This window comes from Malus sylvestris, chromosome 9, assembly GCF_916048215.2.
Source record: "Malus sylvestris chromosome 9, drMalSylv7.2, whole genome shotgun sequence".
In the NCBI taxonomy this organism is placed as follows: domain Eukaryota; kingdom Viridiplantae; phylum Streptophyta; class Magnoliopsida; order Rosales; family Rosaceae; genus Malus; species Malus sylvestris.
Window position 1 is genome coordinate 32,455,313 of NC_062268.1, and position 23,394 is coordinate 32,478,706.

At 37.2% G+C, this 23,394-nt stretch overlaps 2 protein-coding genes across 4 annotated transcripts; both read left to right on the plus strand.

Moving 5' to 3' along the window:
• Positions 1-461: 461 nt before the first annotated feature.
• Positions 462-2,384, plus strand: LOC126583128 (aspartic proteinase PCS1-like). Its single transcript, XM_050247425.1, has one exon. It carries the CDS (start codon positions 704-706, stop codon positions 2,123-2,125), a length of 1,422 nt encoding a protein of 473 aa, XP_050103382.1. The 5' UTR covers positions 462-703; the 3' UTR covers positions 2,126-2,384.
• Positions 2,385-13,506: 11,122 nt separating this feature from the next.
• Positions 13,507-22,634, plus strand: LOC126634285 (uncharacterized). Of its 3 annotated transcripts, none has more exons than XM_050304789.1 (4): positions 13,507-13,861; positions 14,150-14,278; positions 21,392-21,511; positions 21,965-22,634. In XM_050304789.1, exons 1-4 carry the CDS (start codon positions 13,765-13,767, stop codon positions 22,309-22,311), a joined length of 693 nt encoding a protein of 230 aa, XP_050160746.1. In that variant the 5' UTR covers positions 13,507-13,764; the 3' UTR covers positions 22,312-22,634. The 3 variants fall into 3 exon arrangements, with proteins under 3 accessions (XP_050160746.1, XP_050160747.1, XP_050160748.1); XM_050304790.1 differs by having other exon boundaries at positions 21,392-21,490; XM_050304791.1 differs by lacking the exon at positions 21,392-21,511.
• The last annotated feature ends 760 nt before the right edge of the window (positions 22,635-23,394 follow it).

A 23,394-nucleotide genomic window follows, 5' to 3' on the forward strand; every position in this document is an offset into this window, starting at 1 on the left:
AAACACGAAGTGATACACTACGTATCATTATATAAATGATAAGATACTTGTGTTAAAAATTTAATAACTTACAAAATAAATTTTTCCTCCGCTTATAGTATGACACGTGGCATACCACAAATGTTCCAGGCAGAATGAAAAATTTCCCCCATCACACATGCAATTTTATATATCAAACAGTGGAAGCCATATATAGAGAGAGGATCCTTGCTGGATCATCTTTGTGAGGATTCCGGGATCCTCCAATCACATTCATTCATCCTATATCGTATGGCTAATTTTTGTCAAATACTGTTTATATTCAATTTTAAATAAAAAAAATTTACATTGATTTCTGACCACATAATGTACAATGAACGGATGTGATTTGAGAATCTTAAGATCCTCACAAAGATGATCCGTCCTCCTGGATAATATATGATCCCTAGTCTTAACTACTCTTTTAACAAAAACGCGTTATCTTCTGCTCTTTTCTTTTTTCTTTTGGCTTCTCCTGTCTTTGTTTGTTCCTTAACTTTTTTTCTTTAGTTTTCTTCCTCCTTCTACCCCCATAATTCCGATGGTATAAATACTACCCCACCTCCACAACCCCACTCTACTGAAAAACCCACCCACCCCCTTCATTTCTCTCTTCTTCTCTCTTCTTTCTGTGTGTGCTTTTGTAAATCAATCACTAAATAGCCTAGCCTGCTAGCTTGTAATAATGTACCTCTCTCTCAAAACCATGTTCTTTAATCTTCTCACGATCTTCATCTTCTTCCTCGTCTCTCCTTCTCATTCGATTTCCATCCCGAAAGATGATCAGAACAAGCACCAAAACAAGTTGAACAACGACACTAGTGCTTTTTCTCTCTCTTTCCCTCTCACTACTTCTCCACTTTCTCTCTCTCCTCCAAACACGTCCAAAACATTTCATGCCTCTCTCTCAAACTCCAAGCAAAACCCTAGACTGTCCAGAAGATCGGCTGGTGGTGCTACAGTAAAAAATCCGTCGTACAACTACAAGATTTCGTTCAAGTATTCAATGGCTCTGATCGTTTCTCTCCCTATCGGAACTCCGCCGCAGACCCAACAGATGGTTTTGGACACCGGAAGCCAACTCTCATGGATTCAGTGCCACAACAAGACCCCCAAACCACGGCCACCTCCTCCTCCCACAGCGTCTTTTGACCCTTCTCTCTCTTCCACCTTCTCTGTTTTGCCTTGCACTCACCCTATTTGCAAACCCCGGGTTCCCGATTTTACCCTCCCAACCTCTTGCGACCGAAACCGCCTCTGCCATTATTCCTACTTCTACGCCGACGGTACTCTCGCTGAGGGCAATCTCGTCCGAGAAAAATTCACCTTTTCTCGTTCCGTAAGTACCCCTCCCTTGATTCTTGGTTGTGCTAAGGACACCAGTGACACCAAGGGTATTCTGGGTATGAATCTTGGGCGGCTATCATTCGCTTCCCAAGCAAAAGTTACCAAGTTCTCCTACTGCGTACCTAACCGACCGGCTCGAACCGGGTCCAATATGCCGACCGGGAGTTTCTACTTGGGCCACAACCCGAATTCTGCGGGATTCCGATACGTTGACCTTTTGACCTTTGGTCAAAGTCAACGCATGCCGAATTTGGACCCCCTTGCCTATACAGTTGTAATGGTGGGGATAAGAATTGGTGGGAAAATGTTGAAAATTCAACCCTCCATATTCCGACCCGATGCCAGCGGGGCGGGTCAGACTATGATTGATTCAGGTTCTGAGTTCACTTATTTTGTGGATGAAGCGTATAGTAAGGTGAGGGAAGAGATTGTGAGACTGGCGGGAGCAAAGTTGAAAAAGGGTTACGTGTATGCAGGTGTGTCCGACATGTGTTTTGATGGTGATAGCATGGAGATCGGGCGGTTGATAGGAGACATGGCATTTGTGTTTGCTAAAGGTGTGGAGATTGTGACGCCAAAAGAACAAATTCTAGCCGAAGTAGGGCGCGGAGTCCGTTGCGTTGCAGTCGGACAGTCCAACATGCTTGGTGCCTCCAGCAATATAATTGGAAATTTTCATCAGAGGAATCAATGGGTTGAATTTGATCTGGCAAATCGTAGAGTTGGGTTCGGTAGGGCTGATTGTAGTAGATCAGTATGAATATATATATATATATATATATGATATGGTGGGGTCTGTACAAGTTAATGCAAGGGTGTATTTACACAAAAGAGGGCAAAGATGTCATTTTCATGATGATGATATTGCCACTTGCAATGCAGTAGTTAGTAGAATCAATGTCTTGACTGTTCCAAGTCTCCTGTATGTATTTACTGAATGTATTATGTGTGTGTGTGTGTTGAGACCAATGTATATACAAGATGTGCAATAATATAATCACTTAATTTGGTAAAAATAATCATCTCTCCTTTTCAGGTTTTTTTTTCTTCGGTTGGAATTAAACTCTCGACCTAACTTAATTCTAATTATGTTAATGCATGTTTTTTAATATCGTTTGTTCAAAAAAAATTTTATAGTTCTTTTAGACTCATTAAAATAATATATAGTTGTTGTTGGGTCTAAGGACATAGGCTTGAAGAAAACTCACTAAACAATGAGAATATCAAGACATTTGGCTTACAAGCCAACCTAAGGAGCTCAGCAGACAGAGAACTACCGCAACAACGAAGAAGACAGCCGCTCTTAGCTTTGGACTGTTTGCCAACAAAGAAGGACGAGTACTTTCCGACCATTCTTGATAGTTGGCGAGCCTGACAACTTTTTAGCATGGAGCTCCAAGGGTAGGTCTACCCTGACATCAACTCCGTGCAACATGCTGGCCATCAACGTTAAAATAAGTCCATGAAGGGACGTAAATACTCTCAGGCCTAGAGCTGCTGAGTGCTTTCCCACCACTCTTGAACGAGGGGTGCGCTCGATATGCGTCGTCCCGAGAATCATGCAAGTAGCTCTGAGCAAATGTCACTTATGTCGAGTGGATAATGGAGGAATAGCTTATATGTCTCATCTATGTGTTTGGCCCATTAAATGATAGGACAATGAGAGAATTAAGGACCCAAGACTTTGGGACTCACTCAGGGCCTATATAAAGAGGTTGAGTACCCCTATAAGCGGTCAGATCCATGAGAGGAAAATTAGATTACATCGTTTCAAGTTCTCTTGTAAATTACTTACATCATTTCAAGTTATCTTGTAATCTACATCAAATATATAGCAAATCACTAGCCCTTTTTTAAGGGTGAACCACTTAAATCCTTCTATTCATAATTTAGTTTTATATCCTGAGCCCATTTTAGGAGTGAGCCGCTTAAATTCTTTTGACCATACTGGTTTTTGTTGACCTCCTAGTTTTGTGCTTAACAAATTAATTTACTTCACTTGTATTCGTTATTTTGTTAAATTATTATTGTTAAGGGAAGGAGGAGAGATCGAAACTATTACAATAATTTATGGAATGAGGAATTTTGAACTTAGGACGGATGGGTGGAAACCCAACACCCTATTCAGTAGGATACTGTATAACATGCTTTTATTTGTCACTTGAGCTAGCATTTATTTGTCACATGATCATCTAACAAGTGTTTGATGATAACTTTGGCCACCTCACACTCATCAGACTCTCTAATTTAGTGAAACGACAGTACTATAATTTTGAAAGGAAAACAGGTAAATGTGTCCCTATCGACCCATAGACAATAAAGGGAGTAGTCGTTATATGATATGAAGATATTGATAAAATGAATTCAAACTTTGAAGAATCTGGTTTGTTTTTTCTTCTAAAATTAATCAATTACATTGAACATGGACATGCATCCTTTTAACCTATAATAATTAATCCAACAAAGAGAAAAAATATCGAACACTGGGGTCTAAACTCGGCCAAACTAAACCCTTACTTTATGTTTCTACTTATCCATATCCTTGTAAACTGTAATCTCACTCATTACATCTCTCCTGTGATTTTTATGCAGTATTCCAGTAATAATTTTCTTGTTTTTATCTTTATGGGAGATGCAGATTCAAATTCGAATCATTCTTCAATACTTTAAAGAGAAATATCACTAAATTTTAAGCTTTATTTCATTTTATATGCTTGCATTTGATCATTTTTGTTGTTAATACAAGAGATGTTTTTACTTTAATTTATACTTGAAGAGAGAGAAGAGGGAGAATAATTTAAACCAAAAAACACAACAGGTTGAAGAATAATGCACTAACCACCAAGCAATCTATACTACTTGTTGCTTTGCATTTGATCATTAAAAAGAAAGAAAAAGAAGAAGATGCGCCACTCCATCCATGCGACTCAAACATACTTTAATTAGCAAAATGGCCAACGGTATTTCATTACCACGTAGGTCCAAGAGAAAAAAAAATCTACATATGTTAAAGCTTTATGTAATCGATTCTTACCAGTGTGAGCCTGTGAACATCTTTCTTTTTGTTTTGTTTGTGTTTGCGTAAACATCCAACAAAATAAACAAGTCATGGGATTAAGGATAATGCTAGAAAAATTAAATGTATAGACAAAATGATAGAAACTAAAGAACATAAAAGTTGATAGTTGATCAATTACATTGATAAACATATTCATTCATATTAGTAACACATTATTCAATTTACAAACTATCTCTAATTTTAATCTCCTAACATTACCTGGAATTAAAGTTTAAACCCGGCAACGCATCGTGCCTAAGATTTAAGGAGAGGAAAATGTGGGCTCTACCAAAGTTGGAAGCGTGCAGTAAAGTGGAGACACCTACTTGGGACTCTTCTGCCGACTCAATACTCCTCTTTCCACAAATATTCCCGACACTCACATGTTTGACATTTTCTTTTCTTTTGGATCTTTGATTATATTGTAATATTTTCTTGTAACATAATTGATTAAAGATTTTATAGAAAAATATATACCATAAGGTCGTTCTTCTTCTCACCCTTTTTACCTTTGTCACGTGGAACTTGGAAAAATGTTCCATCATTTCAAAATCATGATTTGTTCCTTTATATATTGACAAAATTAAAATGGACATTATTTTGTTTGTCTACGTGGCCTCAAATCATAGATAAAGTTGCATGCATTGTCATGAATTAATGAGACTAATTTAATTAACTTTACAAAAAAAAATTGACCACTTGTCATCCTATGCTTAATTTGATCTGAAAAATGCATTCATCGTCTCGAATATAATGTGAAGCATTTGATTAAGAAAACGAGATGGTTCACTAAAAAGCAAAGCCAATTAAACCCTAGTAACCTAGAGAAAATGACCTTGAAAGGCATGAGCTATGCTCTCTCGTGAATGTGGTGAGTTATGATCGATCGTCCAATCTTCTTGTGCCAATGCGAATGCATGAATAAGTAGTAACTAATAAGTTCTTATCATATGAAGGAGATGATAACATCGACATAAAGCAATCCTCTTTTGTAAGAGTGTAGACAAACACAAAGCTGAGGATTTAAGTAAAGACAACAAGCGCAAAGATGAGAATCCAAGTGAAGGGAATTCAAGGGTCTAGATGATGACAAGTGTCACAAGATCCAAAGGAAGTTACAAGGTTGTTAGAATATGGTGCTAAGGTTGTTAGATTGTTAGATTGTTAGCTTGTGTTGCAAGTAATGTAATTAGATAAATACATATAGCTAAGGTGTTAGAAGATAACTTGACTCTCAAGAAATACAAAGAAAACTTCTCTCAACTCTCAATCTTTCTCTCTCTCTTTACAAATTTGTTTCTTTGATCATCTCCATTGAAGCTGCTGCTTCAATCTTTACATGGTATCATCGCCACGCATCGACCCGGCGCTTCTGCATCTCAATCAAAGCATTCATTTCTCTTCTTTACCCTCTGTTTTGCAAACTGTTCTATGACAAACAACAATTGGCTTCTTCCAATCTCCACAGAGCTTCAAGAAATTGCTCTTCTTCTTCTACATATCAACTGTTTGATAAAACATCTCAGTGAATGAATTCTACAAAGTATCAACAATGGTTACTGCTGATCAGTTAAAGATTGTTCAGTCTCCGATCAGCGGCCTTATCTCCACCATTTCTACATCAGTTATAATCAAGCTTGATGATTCTAACTACTTAACCTGGAGTTTTCAAATCACACTACTCTTCGAAAGTCATGGAATTATAGGGTTTCTAAATGGATAAAAAAAATGTCCTCCAAGGTTTGATAATGATATTGCTACAACTGAAGGGATTGGAAATGATGATTATCTTGTCTGGAAGATGCAAGATCGTGGTCTTATGCAATTACTCATTGCAACTCTGTCTACAACTACAATGTCCTGCATAATTGGAAGTCAAAGTTCTCATGAAATGTGGGTTAATCTTGCTGAGAGGTTTTCAACGGTTACAAAAGCTACAATCTTTCGTATGAAAACTGAGCTCCGTAACATCAAAAAAGGGTCTGAATATGTCTTTGTGTATTTGCAAAAGATCAACGGTGCAAGGGATCATCTTCCAACTACAAGAGTTATTTTTTATGATGATGATGATGATATAATCATTCTTGCCCTGAAAGGTCTTCCTGCAAAATTCAATACTTTCAAATATGTTATAAAACGCAAATTTTAGATCTCAATGGTTGACAGAAGATACTACAATTGGTCAATATTATCAGTCATCAACACCTTTTGGTTCTGCAATGATTGCTGGTACTGAAACCAATAAAGGGAAAGCTCTAGTTCTTGATCAAGACTCATCATATTCTGTTAAGTTTGGTTCTAGCTCTGGAACCAATGATCAAAACTACAAGAGTAATGGTAGTGGATCTAATTCTACTGGTTATAATTCTGGTGGTCAATACAATAACAATGGCAATCAATACAACAACTATGGTGGTCATTATCAAGGTTCTTACAACTATAGGGGTTACAAGGGAAACAATTTTAGAGGTAAAGGAAGAGGCAGATCATATAACTCTGGGCCAAGATCTTACAATCCTCCACCAAATGCAAGTCCTGGAATTCTTGGTGTTTCAAGGCCATTTCAAGCTCATTGTCCAAATCATCAATCTGAGATACCAACATGCCAAATTTGTAACAAAAGAAGACATGTTGCAGCTGATGCTTCCAACGACATAGTACATCAGTCACAAGTTCTAGTTCTCCAATTCAATGCCAAATTTGCTAAAAATTTGGTCATTTAGCTATTCAATGCTATCATAGAGGCAATTTTGCTTATCAAGGAAAGTCACTACCCCCAAATCTCTCTGCAATGCATGCCAATCATCAACCATTTGCACCTGCAAAACAATTCTGGGTTGTAGACACTAGTGCAAATTCACATATGATATCTGAGCTAGCTAACTTGGAATTGGCAAGTCCATATCAAGGTAATGACACAATAACCACATCAAGTGGTGCATGTTTGCATATTTCTCACATATGATCTTCAAAATTACACACTTCAACTCATAGCCTTGTATTGAAGAATGTGTTACATGGTCCAAAGATATTTCAGCATCTATTATCAATTTACCAGCTTTGTAAGGATAATAGACGCAAGTTCATATATGATGATGTTTCTTTTTGGGTTCAGGACAAATTCATAGGGACAATTCTTCTCAAAAAGCTGTGTAGGGCTGGCTATTACCCTATACCTTTCCATATTACTTAGAAGCTACCACATGCATCATCCCAAATGCTTTCTTGCATAACCTGTTAGCATAAGTTTATGGCATCAAAGGCTAGGATACACATCTAATGCAATCACCTCTGCAATGCTTCATCAACATTAAGTCTCTGCATCTTTAGACACATGTAAATCAATTTGTACACCATGTGTAGAAGGAAAATTCACCAAGTTACCTTTTGCTTTTCCTACAAATAAGTATGTACATCCACTAGAAATCATACATAGTGATGTATGGAGACCTGCCCCATTACTATCATATGAAGGATTTAGATACTGTGTAACCTTCATAGATGAATGTGCAAGACTTACATGGATTTTCCCATTGAATAATAAATCAGAAATGTTTGCTTTATTTTTCAAATTTCATGCCTTCGTGTGTACCCAATTTTCTGCCAAAGTAAAAGTTTTACAAAGTGATGGAGGGGGAGAGTATATCAGTTCTCAATTCCAATATTTTCTAGCTACAAATGGTATAATACATCACAAATCATGTTCATACACTCCTGAACAGAATCGCTTAGTTGAAAGAAAACATAGGCACATTGTAGAGACTGCAACTACTCTACTTTGAACTACAAAATTACCTAATTTCTTCTGGTTTCATGCTTGTGCCACTGCAACATATCTAATCAATAGAATGCCATGTATCACTTTAAAAATGAATTCCCCTTTTCAATTGTTATATGGTCAAATTCCCAACATTAGTCATTTAAAAGTCTTTGGTTGTGCCTGTTTTCCTATCTTGAAACCATATAACACTTCCAAATTACAACAAAAAACAACAACATGTGTTTTTCTGGGTTATGCAAGAAATTACAAAGGTTTTATATGTTTAGACATTGCTCAGAATAAACTATACATATTCAGACATGTGCTATTTGATGAATCAGTCTTTCCATACAAGTTTTCTGGTTATGTTAAAACATCAACCTCCACAAACACAAATTCTTCACTACATCCTTGTACATCATTACCATGCATTACATTGACTAATCAAGTCATATCACCACTTTATACTCATGCATCTTCATCAAATATCACAGATTCAATAACTACAAATGCATATAGTGCCCCAGATTCATTGGCTGCATCTAGTGCCTTAGATTCTTTGCCTACATCTAACGCCTCAGATTTCTTGGAAACACATGCATCTGCTACCCCAAATTTCATTCATTCATCACCAAGTCATAGTTCAAATCAACCTCCTAGTCTTGAAATACCCAAAAACACACCTACACATCATCCAGGCCCTGTGGATCCTGATTTCTAGCTTGAACAACTTCATGCTATGTTAACAAGATCTAAGAATGGTATTACCAAGAGGAAAGCTTTCTCAGCTAGTATTGGTTCTTAGTCACTTGTCTCAGAGCCAAAACATTCAAGGTTGCTTCCAAAGTATCAGAATGGCAAAATGCAATGTAGGAAGAGATAGATGCACTACATTCTCAACATACATGGTCTCTTGTTCCACTTTCAAGTGGTAAAATCCTAGTTGGGTGTAAATGTGTGTACATAATAAAAAAAAATGCAAATGGCATTGTGGCAAGGTATAAAGCAAGGCTTGTAGCAAAGGGCTATAGTCAAGAGGAAGGTGTAGACTATGGAGAAACATTTAGTCCTATAATTAAGCCTACAACCATTAGACTTATTCTTGCTTTAGCATCTCAGTTCATGTGGTAAGTCAGGCAATTAGATGTGAAAAATGTCTTCTTACGTGGCATTTTACAAGAAGAAGTGTATATGGAGTAGCCTCCGGGGTTTCAAAGCTCATAACATCCATCCAATTATGTCTGCAAGCTTCAAAAATCACTCTATGGGTATAAACAGGCTCCAAGAGCATGGAATGGTAGGTTTACTAGTTTTTTACCAGCATTGGGATTCAAGTCTTCACAGGCTGAACCATCTTTATTTGTTCAACACTCTCAATAATTCATTGTAGTGTTGCTGCTTTATGTTGATGATGTAATTTTAACTGGCAGCTCATCTTAGTTGATATCTTGGGCGATCAAAGAACTTACTACAGAGTTTGAGATGAAGGATTTACGCAATTTACATTACTTTTTGGGGCTGCAAATTAGTCACACAGAAGAAGGCTTATTTGTTTCATAGTCCAAATATATTAGTGAGTTAGTTGACATAGTGGATTTGGGGGATTGTAAACCATGTGCTACTCCATGCTTACCGTATCACAAAATCCTCAAAAACAATGGAAAACCATACCATAGTCCTGATCAATACAAAAGTGTAGTTTAAGCACTTTAATATCTCACATTTACAAGGCCTGACATAGCCTTCTCTGTGAATTAAGCATGTCAATTCATGCATAATCCTCTGGAGTCACATGTAATTGCAGTTAAAAGAATTATAAGATATCTCAAGGGCACATCAAATTATGGGATTCACTTTAAACCAGGACCAATACATCTTCAATCCTATAGTGATGCAGACTTGGCCGAGGATCCAAATGGTAGAAGATCTACCTCAGGGTTTGTAGTTTTCCAATGATCCAATCCCATTTCTTGGGCATCAAATAAGCAGCACATTGTGTCAAGGTCATCCATAGAAGTTGAGTATCAAGCTTTTGCTATCACAACTGCTGAAATAGCCTAGATAAGACAGTTACTTTGTGATTTACACATTCCCCTTTATCAAGCACCAATGATTCACTGTATAACATCTCAACTATAGCTCTATCAACCAATCATGTGTTTCATGCCAAGTCCAAACACATCAAGATCGACTATCACTTGGTTCGTGAAAGAGTTACAATAGGAGATCTTCAAGCGCAACATGTTTCCTTTGCTGAACAATTTGCTGGTATACTCATAAAGGGTTTATCTGCACCCTTGTTTCAACAGCATTGTGGCAATCTCATGCTCAGTTCACTAGAGCGTGAGATTGAGGGGGGATGTAAGAGTGTAGACAAACACAAAGATGAGGATTTAAGTAAAGACAACAAGCACAAAGATGAGAATCCAAGTGAAGGGAATTCAAGGGTCTAGATGATGACAAGTGTCACAAGATCCAAGGGAAGTTATAAGGTTGTTAGAATCTGGTGCTAAGGATGTTAGATTTTTAGCTTGTGTTGCAAGTAACGTAATTAGATGAATACATATAGCTAAGGTGTAAGAAGATAACTTGACTCTCAAGAAATACAAAGAAACTTCTCTCTCTCTCTCTCTCTCTCTCTCTCTCTCTCTCTCTCTCTCTCTTGTTAGCTTGTCTTGCAAGTAATGTAATCAGATAAATACATATAGCTAAGGTGTAAGAAGATAACTTGACTCTCAAGAAATACAAAGAAACTTCTCTCTCTCTCTCTCTCCCCCTCCCTCCCCCCCCCCAACCAATTGGTTTCTTTGATCATCTCCTTTGAAGCTGCTGCTTCAATCTTTTCATCTTCTTGTCCCAATCATAAATAGTAAAATACGAAACGAATATATAAATGTATTATTGATATGTCATCTTGTTACTATTTTCACGTCAAATTAATTTCGACTTAAGCACCTTCACATCCACTAGTTAAGTCAAACATGATATATAGCTCATCCAACCAAGTGAAGACACCAACCCCTAGGGCATGGGCTAATTTTTCTTTTCCTTCTTCTTTCTTGCCTATTTTATTCTTTATTCTTTTCAATTTTTTAAAAATAAATAAGAAATTCAGTTTTTAGATTTTCAAAAAGGACGAGGAGGGTATGGTGAGCAAATTTTGAGGTACAAACAGATTATCCCTAATGTTTTTGCGTCTGGATGTCTGCATTGATTAAATTTAATCACTAATCCAATGAATGATCCTAGCTACATAAATAATAACTTGTTTTGTGAACTTTTGATCCATCCCTCTCCTTTTAAGAAAAATAGAATAGAAAAAGAAAAGAAAAGAAAAGAGTTGCAAAGAGATGGCTTAAAGGGGAATGTAATACACTGTTTTTCAAATATTTGACAAGTGAGTTTCAATAATTTCAACCTCGTGTTCAACATTGGATGACCGGACTGGGCTTCCAGGGAGAAAGGTGCATCATCTCATCATTAAAAGATTCAAAATATATGGAATGCCATTGCAAACAAGGAAAAGCGTAGTTTGATCATTACAGCTGGCCAAAAGAGATAAAGCCACTTGCATGGTTGCATGCTAGCTATTTTAGGATGGACTGCTTTCACTTTCAGCCTATCCTCGACGACCTAACCCTAAACTGGATGACGATGAGCACATCTCGCTTTCAGCATGATGTAACGTGAGAGGAACCCTAGTTTTTTTCATGGCTAGTGAGATTTTTCACCCCTTTTAAAATCTCCAGCGTACTCATATGAACGCAAAAAATATATAAACTCGTAAATTTAGAGTGCAAATGATTACAAGTGAAGTGTGAAAACCGACTCAAATTGAAAATACTAGGTCATTTGATTTGTAATGTGATGTTTGTATAGTAGTTAGCATTGGTTCTGTTTAACATTGCATTGTGCTATCTATTTGTCTTTGTGCATGAAAGCGCCACATCCTTCTTTGAAAAAGCAATGACCAAAAGTCTTCTATTTAGATATTGCTGCTATACACTGTATAGTGCCCGCCTACAAATTAACAGGGTTTTAATGGTCCCCTCTCAGGCTCTTCCTATTCTTTTCCCACGCGTTTGTTTCAAGTTTTCAATTATAAACGAAAGCAAATCATGACAGCTTGCTCTTTAGCTCTTTGGTGGACTTGTTGGTATATATCATATATGTTTGGTAAATGAAATAGACAATGAGAGTAGGAATTTTACATTCGGGAAAGAAAGGACATTGGATGTGCTTATAAAAGATTGAGTTACTTCAAATATTACCAGTTGATTTTATGAAACCCCAACTTTCTTCAAGAGGAAGTCAGTGAGAAACCAAAGTCAGTCCACTCAATACAAACCTTCTCTTTGGCCTATCGTAGCCTTTTATTGTGTTTAGACTCTTGTGATTGGTAGAAAAAATGTAGAAGTCAGCATGTAACCAAGAGTAGATCACTTCATAATTCATTTATACAAGCTCAAATATAGCTGGATACTATTAAGATCCATTAATTTGGATAGAAAGATTACAAGCCCAAATTTTATACTTCAAAATCTATTGGGTTGAAAAATTTGAGCTTGAGAGAGAGGGGGGCTTCTGATTTTATAAATTGTGGAATGAACGAACAATGACAAACTGCTGTAGTAAAACTGTAAACAAAAATTAATTTCTAGGCACTCAATTTTATGTTTATTTTCGGAAGGGATATATAGAATGCAAACCAAGAGCACATTTGATCATCCATGAGGTTGAATCCAACAGGTTACTGGTTGTGAAAGGGAGAAAGATTGGTATAAGTGTAATAATCAGTATACCAACATTTACACTTATCTCAATTTTTCTTCCATTCAAAACCAGTAAGATGTTAGATTTCAACTTCATGGATGAACAAATATGCTCTTGTTTTGGATTCCATCGAGCCAAGGTAGACTCCAACCGAGTCCCAAGGGACGTTCTTCGTCATGTATTCCTCCACTGCTTCATTTGAAGCTTGATGTAAATGTTTTAATTTTGCCTCGTCTTCTAAATGATCCAATATCTTAGTCGCGCCCTCCATATTGCAGTTGTGGCATGCAACCGTAAGTGTATCTGATCTTACAATCTTGAATTGATGAGGTTTGCTGATCCATCCGCGGGAGGTTATTCTTGAATCGGTTACGATAACAATCGTATTATGTAAATCCAATAGAATATTAGTAGTTCCGTGTTCTCGTAGAAGGCCTAAAAGAGTTTGAAAATCCTTCTCTGAATCATTTGCTATGGTGATTACTTGTGTCGAAGTTTCTTTTTCTTTTTGCGCTCCACTCTCTTAAAAAAAAAACTGTAATAAAGCATGTTAACAAAATAAAGAATAAGAGTACAAAGCATATCTCATAAATAAAGAGTACAAGCATAACCTCATACATAGACATAACAAAACAATTCTGCTGTAATATATACTAGCTAATGAATTAAACCCTCCATCGCTCTAACCCTAAACTACCCGCCAAGGCCCCCCTCGCTCCCTTCTCAACCCCAAAGCCCTCTCTCTCAAACACAGTGATAAACCATAACTGCCCACAAAGCCCAGTCCCTTCCTCTCTCTGACAAAGCCATGAACTGCCGACTGAAAGCCAAATCAAAGGCCAAGTCCCTGGTGGGATCAGTATCCTCGAATTGGAAGAATTCAGCCCAAGCGGCGAAGCTCCTAGGTGAGTTCCGGACTCGTTTTGGTATGCTTTTCGTTTTTCTTTTAGGGTTTGTGAGGAGGAAATAATTTCGATTTTGCTGATAACATGCTTTGATCGTTTGAGCAAACATACTAAAGAAAATTTGGTTTTTGGCTGCTGTTGCGTGAATTTAATTAATTCATACCGAATTTTTTGTGTGCATAAAACCATATCCCTTTTAATGTATCGTATATGTATCTTTTAGGGTTTATATAATAGCAGCTAGATGTATTGTGTTTACCTGGGTAGAATTCTGAACAAATTTCGCAGGAGTGGATTCAAATGGATTTTCTGTAGACATGGTTGCAGAGTTCATAGCAGCAGAACTCCACTCGGAGTGCTTGCCATTTCTGAACCCGTCACATGAAGGCATGTGGTGCAAGATCAGCCTGTATGAAGGTCAGTTGAAATTCTAAGCTAGCTAAGAAAGTCGTATCATACAGTGCAATGTGCATAGCTGATAACTGCATGTGCATCATCCGAGCTAACTGTAGGGAAATGCAAGTTTTTTAAGAAAAACAAAAATGTGAACCGCTCCGGAGACCGAAGAGTAAGGGTTCGGTTGTAAGCTTGTGCAAAACCAGTGGCCTAACAAAATAATAAAAATGTTTTTAGCCAAAATGGTCATTGAGATTTGTCTAACTTCTCACTTTGGTCCTTGAGATTTAAAATCAATAGAAGTAGTCCATGACCATCAATCATTTTGGTCATTCGGTGAACAATTATGTAAATAATGATCAAAATAACAAAATTACCCTCAATATAATAAACAATAGATCAAAATGATTTGGCAAAAATTAAGGGTATTTTTGTCATTTTATTCTAATTTTTTGGAGATTTTTCATGGAATGACCAAAATGATTGATTGTGGAAAAACTCAGGGACCAATTCTATTGATTTCAAATCTCAGGGATCAAAGTGCGGAGTTATGCAAATCTCAGAGACCATTTTAGCTAAAAAGTCTAATAAGAAATCCTTTATGGATTTCTATGGAATTATAAAGATTATCTTTATTGTCTAAATAATTAGTTATAAAGGTAAAGTTATCAATTTATCAGTAAAAATTTAACTGAAAAGGTTACGTAAAAGTGAATTAAAAATTGAGTGCTAGTGTAAGGTCTCAAACTTGTAGAAAATTTATGAAGATGCCTATAAACTACAGGGGTGTTATTGTAATTAAACCCCAAAAGTTAGTATATAAGGGAAACCTCTTATCCCTCTAACCAATAAACTATCGACCAAAGCCCCCCTTCCTCCCTTCTCAATCTCGTTGTGGCCCAAATCTAACCTTAAAGCCCTCGCTGGGAGAGATTTTTCGGTGTGATAGTCACACGAAGTGGTGCATCACGTGTCTCCATATAAATGGTGGGATATGGATGTTAAAAGGTTAATAACTTAAAAATTAAAATTTTCCACCACTTACATAGAAACATATGGTGTACCATCTGTGTTTCTATCATAACTAAAAATTTCTCCCTCGCTGGCTCTATTTCTCTCTAAATAGCCATGAACCGTCAACTGACAGCAAAATCAAAGGCCAAGCTCCGCGCGGGATCAGGATCCTGGCAGGTGATGAACTCAGTGTTGATGTGTAACCCTTGAGCTAATATCTTGGAGCTAAAGTTACAAATTTTGAATTTCCTTTTTATGTGATTTTTTTTTTCTGATGTAATCTGAGCCATTGGATCATAGTCCAAGTGGTCTCTTCTCTAGCATAGGATCTAAGTGATAGAATAAGACAAGTGGCATCATCTCATAGGATGATAGTAATGAATGGTTGAGATTGTATTGTGTATTGGTGAGTGAAGGATCTCCCTTCCTTTACATACATAACCGTTACAAAATGTATTTTGTTGCAAAGTGGAAATCCAAGAGACATATTCAATCATCTTCTCTTTAAACACCATTGTTGTCTTTATTCTTCAAACTCTAACACAGAGAACTCCACTGAAATACATATAAAAACACCAACTCTAATATGGCCTCAGAGCCATGTTTGGTTATCTAAACTGGGCGTAAATCTGTGAGAAGAAAACTGAAAATCGATTCGAGCTGAAATCGAGCTCATTCGACGATTGAGGTGGTGTGATTTCTTGAATCCGATGTCTAATATTGCAGGATCGGGCATTGCTGAGCTTCGCACACCAGTTTTGAATGGAGAAAATTATGAGTTCTGGAGTATTCGAATGAAAACCATTCTAAAATCTCATGGGTTGTGGGATCTCGTTGAAAATGGGTTCGATGCTTCAGATCCAAAAAAGGAGAAGAAGAAGATAGAAGAGATTGAGGTCACTGAAGTGGAGAAGCCGACGATAACTGACATCTTAATGAAGGATGCTCGTGCACTTGGGTTGATCCAAGGTGTTGTCTCAGACTAAATTTTCCCCAGAATTGTGAACGAAGAGACTTCAAAGGGTGCTTGGGACATTCTGAAGCAAGAGTTCAGAGGAGATAAGCAAGTAAAGAGCGTAAAATTGCAAGGTTTGCGTCGAGAATTTGAATATACTCGTATGAAAGATAGTGAATCCTTATCTGTATATCTTACTAGATTGTTTGATATAATGAATCAAATGAAGAGTTATGGTGAGGATCTGTCTAGAGAGAGAGTTGTGCAAAAATTGTTGATTAGTTTGCCTAGATCATATGATCCTATTTGTTCTATAATTGAACACTCTAAGGACCTTGAAACTCTTGAGGTTTAAGAGGTAGTTGCTTCTCTGAAAAGTTTTGAACTTAGATTGGATAGACATGCTGAAAACTTTACAGAACGAGCTTTTACTAGTCTAAATGTTGAAGGTAAAAACCCTAAGGGAGTAGGTTATTCTGGAAATCAAAAATTTCAGAAAAACTGGAAATCCAAAGGAAAGAAATGGGATAATAAGCCCAATTTTGTTCACAAACCAAATGTCTCTAATGATGGCAACAAAATAGCTTGTAGACACTGTGATAAATTGCATTATGGCAAATGTTGGTTTGAAGGGAAGCCTAAATGCACGGGTTGTGGGAAACTTAGGCATGTGTTCAGAGACTGCCATGGAAATAAAAATATACAGAAGGTGAACTATGTAAACCAGGTTGAAAAAACTGGTACCCTGTTCTATGCATGTAATGCTATGACAAATGTGAAGGTGAATCACTCATGGTACATTGATAGTGGTTGTAGTAACCACATAACAGGTGATGAAAGGTTACTAAACAACATTCAAAGGAATCTGACTTCCAGGGTGAAGATGGGAACTGGAGAAATTGTTCAGGTTGCAGGAAAGGGGACTCTTGTGATAGAGACCAAATTGGGAAGAAAGTACATTCAAGAAGTGATGCTTGTTCTTGGACTTGAAGAGAATCTGCTAAGTGTTGGACAGATGATGGAGCACGGGTACTATCTAATGTTTGGAGGAAATGTGGTGAATATCTTTGATGGTTGGTCACTGGATAATCTTATTGTTAGAGTGCAGATGACAAACAACATGTATTTTCCTCTTACAATGATGCCCGCAAATCAGTTAGCCTTGAAAGCAAGTGTGACACACTGTATGCAGATATGGCATAAGCGTTTAGGGCATCTAAATAACAGAAGCATCAAAATGCTTGAAGATCAATAAATGGTTCATGGATTGCCTCATTTGGAGAAAACCTCTGTTATGTGTGAAGGTTGCATGCTAGGAAAGCAACACAGAGAGTCTTTTCCATCAAAATCGGCTTGGAGAGCTAAACTTCCATTGGAATTGGTTCACACAGATATCTGTGGACCAATGCAAATTGAATCTATCTCTGGAAATAAGTACTTTCTGCTATTCACTAATGATTGTACTAGGATGTCATGGGTATATTTTCTCAAGAACAAGTCAAGTGCATTTGATTGTTTTAAGAAGTTTAAAGCAATGACAGAGTTGCAGTGTGGATATAAGGTGAAATGTCTAAGGAGTGATCGGGGTGGAAAGTTTTTATCAACCGAATTTGACAATTACTGCAATGAACTTGGAATTCAGAGGCAATTAACCATGGCATATTCTCCTCAACAGAATGGAGTAGCTAAGAGAAAGAATAGGACTGTGGTGGAAATGGCAAAGTCTATGATGCATGAAAAGGGTCTTTCTTATGCATTTTGGGCAGAGGCTGTGAACACTGCAGTCTACATACTTAATAGATGTCCCTCAAAGTCTCTCAAAAATATAACTCCATTTGAAGCATACACTGGTAGAAAACCAGGTATTGCACATTTGAAGATTTTTGGGTCACTATGCTATGTGCACATTCCCTCAACACTAAGGCATAAGCTTGAAGAAAATAGTCGCAAATGTATTTTTGTAGGCTATGGAATATGTGAAAAGGGGTACAGGGTGTTTGATCCGAGTTCCAATAAGATCATCCTGTCTAGAGATGTACTCTTTGATGAGAATGCCTCATGGGAGTGGAGAATACTAATAAGAGTGAAATACAAGTCCCCATGTTTGTTGAGAATCAAATGGCAGATTGTAGTGAAGGATAGAAGCAAGTGGAAGTATGTGAACCAAGTCAACTCTTGGATGCATCAACTCAAGTGGAGGATGTTATTACACCACTAAGTGAGAATGTTTTTGAAAGCTCACAAACAACTGACCACACACCACAGAAATGGAGAAGTATTAATGAGATCATGGCTCAGTGTAACATGTGCATTGTAGAACCTGAAAACTATGAAGAAGCTATTCTAGATGAGTCATGGAAAAACGCAATGAAATCTAAGCTTGAAATGATTGAGAAGAACAACACATGGGAGCTAGTTGACAGACCATTTGACAAGCCAATCATTGGTGTTAAGTGGGTCTATAAAACCAAGCTGAACCTTGATGGATCCGTACAGAAGAACAAGGTTAGACTGGTGGCAAAAGGTTATTCCCCAAAGCCTGGGATAGACTACAATGAAACATTCGCTCCAGTTGCAAGATTGGATACTATTAGGACCTTGATAGCACTTGATGCACATAAGGAATGGAATCTATATCAGTTGGATGTAAAGTCTGCTTTTCTAAATGGAGCTTTGAAGGATGAGGTTTATGTTGAGCAGCCACAAGGTTTCATGAAAGAGAGTGAAGAAACCAAGGTCTTTAAGTTGAACAAGGCTCTGTATAGGTTGAAGCAAGCTCCAAGAGCCTGGTATGACGAAATAGATTCCTATTTTAGCAAGGCAGGTTTCAAGAAGAGCTCTAGTGAAGCAACACTTTATGTCAAAACTAGTGAAGCTACAGGTATCATTATAGTTTCACTCTATGTGGATGATATTGTATATACTGGAAGCTGTCCAAAACTACTTGAAGAGTTCAAGAATGACATGATGCAGCATTATTAGATGATTGATCTGGGGTTACTTCATCATTTTCTTGGCATGGGAGTAGTACAAACAGATAAAAACATTTTTATCCACTAGAGGAAATATGCAATAAAGCTTATTGTGAAATTTGGGATGAAAGATTGCAAATCAGTGGCAACACCACTAGCTGTGAATGAGAAGTTATGCAAGACAGATGGTAGTGAAGCAGCAAATGAAAGTGAATATAGACAAGTTGTAGGTAGCTTGTTATACTTGACTGCTACAAGGCAGGATATAATGTTTGCTTCTAGTTTACTTGCTAGATTCATGCATAACCCCACAAAGAAACACATGGGAACAGCCAAAAGAAGTATTGAGATATATCCAGGGCACTCTTGATTTTGGAATTGAATTTGTGAAAGGGAAGACAACTACTCTAATAGGGTATTGTGACAGTGAATGGGCAGGAAGTGAGGATGACATGAGAAGCACTTCAGGATATGCATTTACATTAGGATCCGGTATGTTTTCATAGGCATCAATCAAACAAAACACAGTGGCATTGTCCACTGCAGAAGCAGAAAATGTCAGTGTTGTAGAAGCAACATCACATGCTAAATGGCTAAGGTTTGTGCTTGAAGATTTTGGAGAGGAGCAAGTGGAAGGCACACCAATCCTATGTGATAACACTTCTGCCATAGCAATGGCAAAGAATCCAGTTCTTCACCAGAGAACTAGGCACATCAGTTGGAAATTTCATTTCATCAGGGAAGCTATCCAAGCAAAGGAGATTGAACTTGTTTACTGCAAAACAGAAGACCAGATTGCAGATATACTAACCAAGGCTCTGTCAAAGGATCGATTTGTTTACCTAAGAGATCTACTTGGTGTGAAATCAGCTAAAGGGTTAGAAGGGAGTGTTGATGTGTAACCCTTGAGCTGATATCTTGGAGCTAAAGTTACAAATTTTGAATTTCCTTTTTATGTGATTTATTTTGTTTTTTCTGATGTAATCTGAGCCATTGGATCATAGTCCAAGTGGTCTCTTCTCTAGTATAGGATCTAAGTGATAGAATAAGACAAGTGGCATCATCTCATAGGATGATAGTAATGAACGGTTGAGATTGTATTGCGTATTGATGAGTGAAGGATCTCTCTTCCTCTACATACATAACGGTTACAAAATGTATTTTATTGCAGAGTGGAAATCCAAGAGACATATTCAATCATCTTCTCTCTAAACACCATTGTTGTCTTTGTTCTTCAAACTCTAACACAGAGAACTCCACTGAAATACATATAAAAACACCAACTCTAATACTCAGCCCAAGAGCCGAAGCTCCAAGGTGAATTCCGGATTCATTTTGGTATGCTTTTCGTTTTTTGTTTTAGTGTTTGTGAGGAGGAAATAATTTCCATTTTGCTGATAACATGCGTTGAGTTTGAGCAAACATACTAAGTAAAAAATTTGGTTTTAGGCTTCTGTGCGTGAATTTCATTAATTTGATACCTAATTTGTTGTGTGCATAAAACTCTATCCCTTTTAATATATCGAATATGTATCCTTTAGGGTTTATATAAATAGCAGCTAGATATATTGTGGTTACCTGGGTAGAATTCTGAACAAATTTCGCAGGAGTGGATTTAATTATATGTATGTATGTAAATGTGCGGCATGCATATGCTAGGCTTTGTCAATTATCTTCATCCAGATGCTTTTTAACATACACATAAATACATACATACATATGATGGGCTTTGTTAATTATCTTTCGAATTCAAGATTTAATTTGGATTAAACTTGCACAGACGAAGATGACAAAAAAGACAATTTATGTCTATGGCGTTTCAGAAGAAGATATTTCTTTAATGTTTAATTAAATTTTTAATATTTTCTTTTTCTATTGAATTATAAAGATTTTCTTTATCAATAATAAGCTATAATTGTCAATTTATCACCAAAAATTTGACTGAAAAGGTTACATAAAAGTTTGAGAGGTGTTAGTGTAAGGTCTCAAACTTGAAGAGATTTTATGAAATCGCGTATAAACCTCAGGGGAGTTAGTGTAATTAAACCCCAAAAGTTAGTATATAAGGGAAACCTCTTATCCCTCTAACCCATATGCTACCCGCCGAAGCCCCCATCCCTCCCTTATCAATCTCGTTGTGGCCCAAATCTAACCTCAAAGCCCTCGCTGGCTCTCTCTCTCTCTCTGAAATAGCCATGAACCGTCGACTGAGAGCAAAATCAAAGGCCAAGCTCCGCATGGGATTAGGATCCTGGCAGGTGATGAACTCAGCTCAAGAGGCGAAGCTCCTAGGTGAATTCTGGACTCATTTTGGTATGCTTTTCGTTTTTTGTTTTAGGGTTTGTGAGGAGGAAATAATTTCGATTTCGCTGATAACATGCTTTGAGTTTGAGCAAACATACTAAGCAAAAAATTGGTTTTAGGCTTCTGTGTGTGAATTTAATTAATTTGATAACTAATTCTTTTGTGTGCATAAAACTCTATCCCTTTTAATATATCGTATATGTATCTTTTAGGGTTTATATAAATAGTAGCTAGTCATATTGTGGTTACCTGGGCAGAATTATGAACAAATTTCGCAGGAGTGGATTCAATTATATGTATATATGTATATTTGCGGCATGCATATGCTGAGCTTTGTTAATTATCTTTATCCAGATGCTTCTTAACATACACAGAAATGCATGCATACATATGTACAGATACATACTTATATATGATATATTATTAAATTTTTTTCTATACTTTTCCGTAAATTAAAAACAGATAAGAAGAAAGAGAAAAATGTTGTTCAAGACTTTCTGACTGAACTCAACGTCCAACTTGAGGATACAACTTCAGAGAAGAAAACTTGTGAGCCTGAGAAATGTGTCAACAAAGTTTGTCGTGTTTGCCTCAAGGTTAGCCACTGGACCTGTGAGTGCTCCTACCTCCGTCGTGTCCCAGCTGGCGTATCTGAGGTTGGCAAGGGCTATGTAATAGTTTGTTTGCGTTGTCCTTCAGTGCATAACAGGTGCAAGCATAATATCAGCCGTGCTGTTTACGTGTATTGTTATATATGTAAAGTGTGGGGTCAGCACATCACTGGTGAGTGTTCGAAGATCCCAAGATGAACGAAGGAGGATACAAAGGAAAATGAGTTGATCCTGTATCTCTAGTGATATGATCCTGCTGAAGCGGAGGATTGGGATGTACGAATGTTGGAGCAGTTGTATCGTCTAGGGACGTTATTTCATGGTAGTTGCTTAATTTTCTCTCTATTTTCTTTAGTTTGGGCACTCTGTATATGCCATGTTTGTTTTGGAATAAGTTAGCTCCGTCGCCATTCATGGCTGGCGATAACAGATAGATACTATGTTGCTCGATCGTACTAGTCTCGGAAGTTGCAATAGCTAGCTGCGGCACTTTGATATGTACTCGATTGTTTTTCTGATCACTGCTTGTGCATCATTCGACCTAACAACTGTAAGAAAAATGGCAGTTGTTAAAGAAAAACAAAAATGTAAACCGCTCTGAAGAAAAGACCAGTTGTTAAAGAAAAACAAAAATGTGAACCGCTCCGGAGTAAGGAGGAGGGAGGCATTTAATAGAAAAGGGCAATGCTAGGTTTCCAAAATTTGTAGACTAAATTTTGGAAACTAAAGGACATGAAAATCGTGGTCCAGCTTCGTGTGCTTTGGTCTTCTTGGGTTTTTTTGGATTAAACTTAATTCAAATGGTTTGTGTTAAGGAAATCGTGGTCCAGCTTCTTGTGAAGGAATTTTCGGGGATTGTCATGGTCATTACAACTCTTGTTTTGGTGGTTTCTGCCAAGGAATTGGTCATTGCAACTCTTTTTTTGCATAATTATCAACAATTTTTATTGGTCTAGAATTTGCACATCAATGGGGTTGGCATTGTCTTTGGTTGGAAAGTGGTATTTTTGCTCTCCAATCGACTGATTTTGGTCTTCTTTGACCTCTTCATACACAATAGTCTATTTGTTTGGACCGCATTCAGAAGATGACTTTCAACAACTCTCACATACATTGTGAGTGGAAAGTTGTTGTGGAAAAATTTGCTAATATGGGTCTCTTCTCCAACTTTGGTATGGCATGATTTCGCTCCGTTGATAGCTCATGCCGATTTGTTTTCGGACTATATTGGCTTTCCTGATTTCCGCTTCTCAAATTTATGTACATCTCGGTATACATGTT